Source organism: Rhincodon typus, chromosome 2 (assembly GCF_021869965.1).
Source record: "Rhincodon typus isolate 14 chromosome 2, sRhiTyp1.1, whole genome shotgun sequence".
In the NCBI taxonomy this organism is placed as follows: Eukaryota; Metazoa; Chordata; class Chondrichthyes; order Orectolobiformes; family Rhincodontidae; genus Rhincodon; species Rhincodon typus.
In genome coordinates this window covers 21,900,350-21,908,291 of record NC_063333.1, presented here as the reverse complement: position 1 = coordinate 21,908,291, position 7,942 = coordinate 21,900,350, and the positions used below count along the sequence as shown (strand labels likewise).

Here is a 7,942-nt window from a genome sequence, read left to right as displayed (position 1 = left end):
ACCATTTATCACACTTCACTCAGTCCTATTCACTCATCACCCCTGCACGTACTGACAGATATTGGTTCCAGTCTCAATTTCAAAGTTCTGATCATTTTCAAATCCCTTTGTGGCCTCACCTCTCCTATAACTCTGCAACTCCACCAGGTTCCTGCGTGCATCCAATTCTGCATCTTGAGCATTTGAGTTCAAATGATTCACTGCCGGTCTCTGTGTCTTCAGCTGCTATGGCCTTCACCTCTAGAATTGTTTTCTCTCTACTTCTTGTTCTTTCTTTAAGGAAATGTTTAAAATCTATTTCTTGGCCAAACCATTGGGCTATTTGCCCTAACATTGCCTTGGGTGTTTATGTTTTGCCGATTGTGCTATTGCTTTATTGAAAGTTCAGTAAAAATATTTTGTTGCTAAAATGCCTTAAATCTTTGAACCTACAGACACCAGAATCTATTGTATTGTGCAAGTAAGATAGGATGTATAGAATGTAAAATACATTCTTGTATTTTAGACACCGGGTATTGGAGTGATTTTGATGGATAGCCTGGTGGAGCCTGTTAGCCTTCTCAAATGCATTCTCAAACGTTACTTTATACTTTGCATTGCTCAATGACCATTCATATTCTGCAGTCCAGTTCCTTAAGTGTACTAATTTATTTCCAGATGATTTGCCAAAGAGGCGGCCGGCCCAAATTTATAAGCCCTCCAATCCTGACACTTTGGCTTACCTTGACTTCAGTGTATCTACAACAGGAATGCTGGCAGGAGTGAAGGTAAGATAACATAGAAGCTTTTGTCTCCTGTCTCATGAGTCTTTGTCTTAACGAAAAATCACTTTCATTTGTATGAAACACCTTGTCTGCTTGCCAAAAGAAATCTGCAGAATTATACTCCTAACGAATGAAGTAAAGATAAGATCAAAGAGATGTAGATCCAGAGAAACGTGGTTACTTGAATCCAAGTTAAGGCAATTATCTGGACATAATATAGATTTTGAATACATGACACATTGGACCAAACCTGCTGCACTGTGATCCAGGAGGCCACAGAATCTGTCAGCTCACCCACACATGTTGAATTGAGCTGTCTTAGGGAGAGAAGTTGCTTTTTAGAAGTCTATCTCTCATGCTGAGTCATCAAAATCTGCTCTCACAATCCCAGAGGTTTGTCAGAGTGATGTTAATGAAAGCCTGGCTGCAGGTCTCCATTTTATCTCTCTGTTGGTTTATGATTTTGTGACGTTGAATAAAGGTTTTTAAAAAAAAGGGAGAAAATATTTATGCTTAATGTCTCTGTACTGTGCTCCTTGATAAGTGCCATGACATGGATTTGAGTAGCTAAATAATACTGCATCTGTGTGGTAGCTGGCCTTAAGCTTTGTTTGTACAAATAAAGCTAAATTATTGTGTACCATTTTGTACTTTTATTAGCTTTTTTATAACATGAAAACGATTCATTGCTTTTTGTAGTAAGTGTGATTAGTTTTTGGATTGGTGAACCATTTTGATTGCCTTGCATCTTTTAGGCTATTGTTAATTTTAATTATCATTGGACAATTTTGTACCATCTTGTAAACCTTTTTCTAATGAAATTGCTTTCTTTGGCTAGGGACAGAACTTACTGAGTACTTATGCATGATCTATCAGAATGGTTCACTCATCACTTAATCACTGTGTCTCTGTACATATCATTTTTAGAATTGCCGCTTTTTAAAACCAAAACTGGACATGTTGCAGTACAAAGGTTGGGGTTGGCCTCACAAGATGTGTTCTAAAATTAGGGTTGTTGATGGTGAAAAGTAGTGTTTAGAAAGTTAAAATTTATGAAGTCCATTTTTATAAGCTAAAAACTGATCTGTATTTTAAAAATCGGGCAATCCCATTTGACTCGCTTTCCAAAATTCCACACCAAAAACTGTAATGTTCCAACAAACTGGGGCAGGTGGCACTTTTGTAACATTGTTTATTCACCCAACCATATTATTTTAGATTTTAAAAAATCTTACAAGTTTGATTTAGTGTTAATACTTCTGTGCAATTAAAGATATTGTCAACCCTTGCATTGGCATACTGCCTTGGTAACTGCTGAATAGGCAATTAGATCATGAAATGCATTTTCTGTACACTGTCTTGCTGGGTAATCAGATAGTAAAACAAAATACGTTTTTTTTAATGGGTTCATAGCATTTCAGCAATCTCTGCATAAAACTATGGTACATACAAGATATGTCTCGGAAATGTAATTGATTTCTGAAATTCAGTTTTGAGACAACATAGTAGTGCTTTACTTATTATGTTAGATTTGTTGAAGGATTTTTTAAAAATGGCATTGTGTTCAGTCATAAAATGACGCCAGAGTTAGTTTCTGGCCTAAAGAGTTTAAAATCCTTTTTATTTCAGAAGTATCTTTGCAAATAAACTGACATAGGATTTGTTAATTGTGTATTGCAAAGCATGTCTGCACACAGGTTTTGTAGATTTGTATTGCATGCAACGTTTTTCCTTGTCTTTTTGTTATCATTTTTTAATGTTTGTGCGAAAGGTATTCATGAGCATATTTGTAACATTTATATGTTTCATCTGATTATTTTAAAAATAGAATAAATGATTCTTTTAAATCTCATGTAATGATCCACTGATGATCACTGCATGGTGTTGATCTAGATTTCACAGACCAGGAACATTTCAAAATCTGATCGCAGTTTTATGCTGAGTTGGCTGTTCTCGCCAGGGTCAGTGATTGAGCCATAACTGTTGGCCTCAGTATCCATGAGTTATCACAGAAACAAAAACAATCTGATTACAACTCCTGCTTATGTTGGCCTTATACTGGAAAATTTCTGGCTTATCCAGGTGAATGTATAATGTGGCTCAGTTGGAACACAGCCAGAATTGAAAAGTGTGTCAATATGTGTTCATAAAAGAAAGATAGATGTCTCAATTATTTCTTAGCACATGTGAGACAGTGCCGTAACATCGGCTGGCTTCTCCTGGTAAGAGGGAAGGAATAGCAGGAGGGAAACAAAAATATATTTTTGTGTTACCCAAGCTGTGTGCAACAGCCTGCTGTTTGGGATGGTATGAGCTGGAACATTGTCACAGATTCCCTCTGGATCATAGAGTGATCAAAGAACCTTAAAAACTAACAAAACCTTGAATTAATTTTGAATGTCTATCCATCTAACTGGCAACAAGTCCACTGCTTTACTGCTGGAACTTTCAGAGCATTGTGACATTGTTTTTGCAATAAAATACTGGAAAACTAAAACACAATTTGTTTTACAAATTCTTGAAATGATCTTTAAATTGCTGTCTGTTGCTTACCTCTACGTTTAGATGGCTTCAAGCTGCTTATTGCAAAAGGCACTTTCTCACCTGGAGTTTTTATGATGTTAATGGTTTTGTTACTTTTGACTGTATAACAAAATTGAGAAAACAACAAACTCACATATATGCAAACTTTCAATATAGTCATTAATAATATAAGAAAAATATTCTCTGGTTCTAGAAGTTGGAAGGTATTTCTTTGCATGAGTAGTAATAAATTATTGTGTTAATCTTACTAAATTTTATATGTAAATTGTTCACTGTATATTGTACTTGAAATATTCCAGAAGGCAATAGTCTTTCACCTCTGTGATGTGGACTCAAATCTAGCCTAGCCTGATGAACCAAGAATCACTTTTGGTTGTAGGGTCATATCCGTTCTGGGGAAATTTTACTCCAGTACCAAGTGGATATGGGCTTACATCACAATTTGGATCCAAATTGGTAAATTTGCTTTAATCAGGTACAGAATGACTGATTTAAGAAATGGAGAGATGTTGCAGTTGTGCAGTAAAGGCTTTATAATAAGTTTGGTCTTGTGATATTGTTGAAGTAGAGTATTGGGTGCACTAGCCAAACAAGGGATATTTGGTGTTGATACAGTAGTGAGAGTGAAAATACATTGAATACATGTGACAATAAATGATTCAATTCAATAAGATGCTGCATTCCTCAGCAAGTGCAATCCTGATTAAAATGAGTACAATAAATGTTCACACTCTTTAAAAGGAAAAATATCCTTATGCAAAACTTGCCATGCATAATCACTGCATGGTTATTTCTATGTGCAGATTTTTCCAATTAGAAACTTAGTTTAAGCTAATGACAAATGTGATTTAAATAAAATACAAGTCGCCTATTTGGAATTGTACAATTTCTAATGGTCTTTTCGGATAGACATGCATACAAATTAGGAGCTGGAAATGGCCATTTGGCTTCTCAAGCCTGCTCCACCTTTTAATAAGGGAATAGAGTAGGATACATTCATGTAATCCTGGAAGCATGCCATGGTATTACAATGTTTTGTGCCATTTACTGCCTTAAAATTGAATGAAAGCTTCTTTGGCTCAAAGGTGACATTTCATGAGCTGGCTGGTTGTAATGCTGTAACACAAGGATGAAAGGTCTCGCAGTAATGCTGTCTGAATATTTGAACATTGAAATTGCTTTAATTTTCCTCTTCATAATTGCTATATTTGTATGCCAGAATCTCCTAATAAAAATTTAAACTTTGGTAAATATAATTGAAATTTGCTATGAATTTCAAGCAAATGCTTGCAAACCAAGCTATCATTCTTGTTCATTTATAATTTTTGCATTGTATAAATGTAAGGAATTAATCTTATTTTGTGTTAAATGTGATAATGATGCTAGAAAATGTGTAAATTGTAAAAGGAGAAAGGATATGGATAAGAACTATTAATCAGAATCTTGTTTACAATTCTGATTAATAGTTCTTATTCATGCTGTTTCAAATCATCTTTCTGGCGTGTGAGAAAGGATCACAACATAGGATGAAGGCTTTTCTATTAGCTTCTGTTTTCCACTTGTTTGCCTTTTGCACTCTGGAGATTGGACCATGACTGCCACAACTTGATTCTCTCGTGAGCTTCAGTCATCACTGTACACACCTGACTCGCATTATTCGTTAATGTACTGGGTTCACTCTCTGACTTGGAGTGAAAGATTTTGTCTTTTGACTGTTATTTAACTGGTATGCGTCCTGACGCAATATTTGAAATTGAGTTTATTCTAATTAACAGTAGAAATCCACAAGATGTTCATTCATCTGAGGCACCATTTTTTCTTTCTTTCATTTCCCATGCCCCACCCTTGCCATTTATTTCGTATGCAGACGTTGTAGGAGAAAGATAACAAGTCTTTTCTCTAAGAACAGAAATAATTCAACTTTTCTTTTCTCATCCATGCTTTTCTACTTTTCTGACCTGCTTTTGAATGAGAGAATGGATCAATTTGACCTATGTAGCTCTCCAAAGACATTACCAAGACCAACATTGGTCAGTCTGCACGAAACATGCTTTAATGTTGTGCCACCCCCTTCCCCCTCTCTATAGCTAATATCTCCAATTCACCCAAGAAAGTGATCTTGTTAAGCTTAACAATACTTTCTCTCCTAGGGAAAATGAGATTGTGATTGTTGATAAAGAAACTTGGGATTGAAATTGGGTTGTCCCACTTGAGAAACTTAACATTTTTGCATTGCAGCTAATACAGTTCCGTTGTGTAAAATGTAATGGATTTCTTATGTGCAGACTACTAAGAATTCTTAGTTTGAATTAAATGTAGAAAAACTACTGCTGGGAGGTTGAAGACTCTTACCCAGGAGCACCTGGCATATATACACAAGCCTTGCCCTCTATTTCCATCAATCAGTTCACTCATAATGTGAGTCCTTTGATAGACTATTGCTATTTTTATTCATGAAAGCCGTCTCTCCTGCTATTTGAATGTTAGTGAAGTCCCCAAAGACCTGTTTGAGCCGTCTAATACTGTTCTCAAATGTTTGTTTTCATATTATTTGGATTTTGTGAATATAATTGATTTTCTGTTAACATTAAAATAATTTAAATACGAAAAATGTTTTTCTGCAAGCTAATTGCTAAACTACTTTACATGTTTCAAATTGTGTATAGTTGATCATTTTTACTCTGTAATAATTAGAAATCCTAAAATGTTAACATAATTTAGACAAATCTGAACTGGAGAAATGAATTAATTGAGAGAGCTGGGTCTCTGATCTATAATTGCAATATCTCTTAATTAGCATACTGAACAATCTTAAAATTAAATTGTCATGATTTTCCAGTCCAGAGTTTTCATTGTATTGCATCAAGAGGTTTACATTGAAATATGATTAAGTTCTAGTATCATCTATCAAATTGTAATTTTATACTGCACAGATTATGAGCATTATGTATTGATATATAGAAAAGTAATTTGTATTTGCCAAAAATTCCTTCCATATGCTTTCTAGATCAATATCGTCTGTATTTTGGATGTCTATAGCTTCCATTTATTGACTTGTGTAGTACTGTAGAATACTTAGTGTATTTTTAAATTTTTACCCACAGATGAAAAGTCTGGATGCATTTTTTTATGGTGGTGATCAAGTTTGAAATCAAATGTCTGATTGCAAATAGCCAGTCTAGAAGTAGACAGGAGCAGGGGAAGCGAGCCAAGACTGGAGATCTATAGTGAGGTCTTCATGTTTAATGGAATGGTTGACCTTACAAAACAATCTGGGTGCCCAAATTGTCCTGACTTTGTGTACTAAATTTCCAGTGCAAGCCCACCTGGGATTTTCCTCCTTTTGGGAAACTAAGGCAACTTTTAAAAAAATTTATTCATGTGATATGGGCATTGCTGGCTGCACCAACATTTATTGCCCAATCCTAGTTGGCCTTAAGTAGGTGGTGTCAAGCTGAGCTAAGGCCTCAACAAAGGTTTCATTCAACAGAGAGGTTGTTTGGCAATTGTGGCCTCTGACTATGCATGCTCAATCTTATGATGCATGATTATCAACTTTAGAAACTAACCAGATAAGTTTATAGGATAATCAATGTTAAACAATCTTCAGATGTGACTATGGACTTTTATTACCTAAATGGATAGCTCGAGTCGTGAAACTTGAAGTTGTGAAACTTCCTGACCCGACAGATCAGCTTTGGCTAAAAGGGCCCCATTAGACCTGACTTCCTCTCCAGGTAGGCATGGGCACAAGAGCGTCATGTCTGTCAGTCCCATAAGCAGGTCATGGGCAGCTGGTTAGAAGGCCCACTTCCTGGACTTACCATTTTTAAGCTGTGAGGCCTTCTAGTTCACATTCTGTCATAACCCCCTATGCTCCTCTATGCTGGCTATCACCTCTGTATGCCAACTGATGCATCCTACACGCACAGCACATCCTCTGCATGTCAACTCATGCCCACCACCTACAGCTGTCCCTCCACAGTCACTCATATTCTTTTCCAACTCCAACTTGGGCAGACCTCAGGAGCCATGAGGAGAGGAGAAAAAAAATTAAACTTTTAGCAACTTAACACAGATCTCTTGCATACTAATAGTGAAAAATCTTGCATTCTTAAAATCTGTTCAAAGCTTTTAAATCTCAAGTATTCAATCTTTTAATTAAAAGAAAACAAAATTCTAACCAGTTAACCATCAAAGACAGATAATCCTTTGATAGCCACTTTCTAAGTTGTCAGTCACACTGTGACCTCACAATGCCCTGAAGTCCTTAGAATCATAGAATCCCTACAGTGCAGATAGAGACTGTGTTTGTTTGAGCCATCGAGTCTGCACTGACCCTCCAAAGAGCATCCCACCCAGACCCAACCCCGACCCCCACCTAATTCCTGTAACTCCATGTTAACCATGGTTAATCCATCAAACCTGCATCTCCCTAGACACTAAAGGGAAATTTAGCATGGCCAATCCTCCTAACCTACACATTTTTCGACTGTAGGAGGAAACTGGAGTACCTAACATGGGGAAAATGTGCAAACTCCATGCCGACAAACATCCGAGGCTGGAATCGAACCCAGGCCTTTGCACTGTGAGGCAGCAGCACTAACTCCTGAGCCACCATGCCTCCCATTAGT

General features: G+C 36.5%; 1 protein-coding gene across 1 annotated transcript in view; it reads left to right on the top strand.

The window, feature by feature from the left end:
- The window catches only part of dip2ca (disco-interacting protein 2 homolog Ca), a 540,449-nt gene that overhangs the window by 455,934 nt on the left and 76,573 nt on the right, over window positions 1-7,942 (top strand). The window contains exon 19 of the mRNA XM_048606154.1: window positions 630-767. Coding sequence (XP_048462111.1) covers window positions 630-767 — 138 coding nt within the window. The remainder of the gene's footprint in view (window positions 1-629; window positions 768-7,942) is intronic.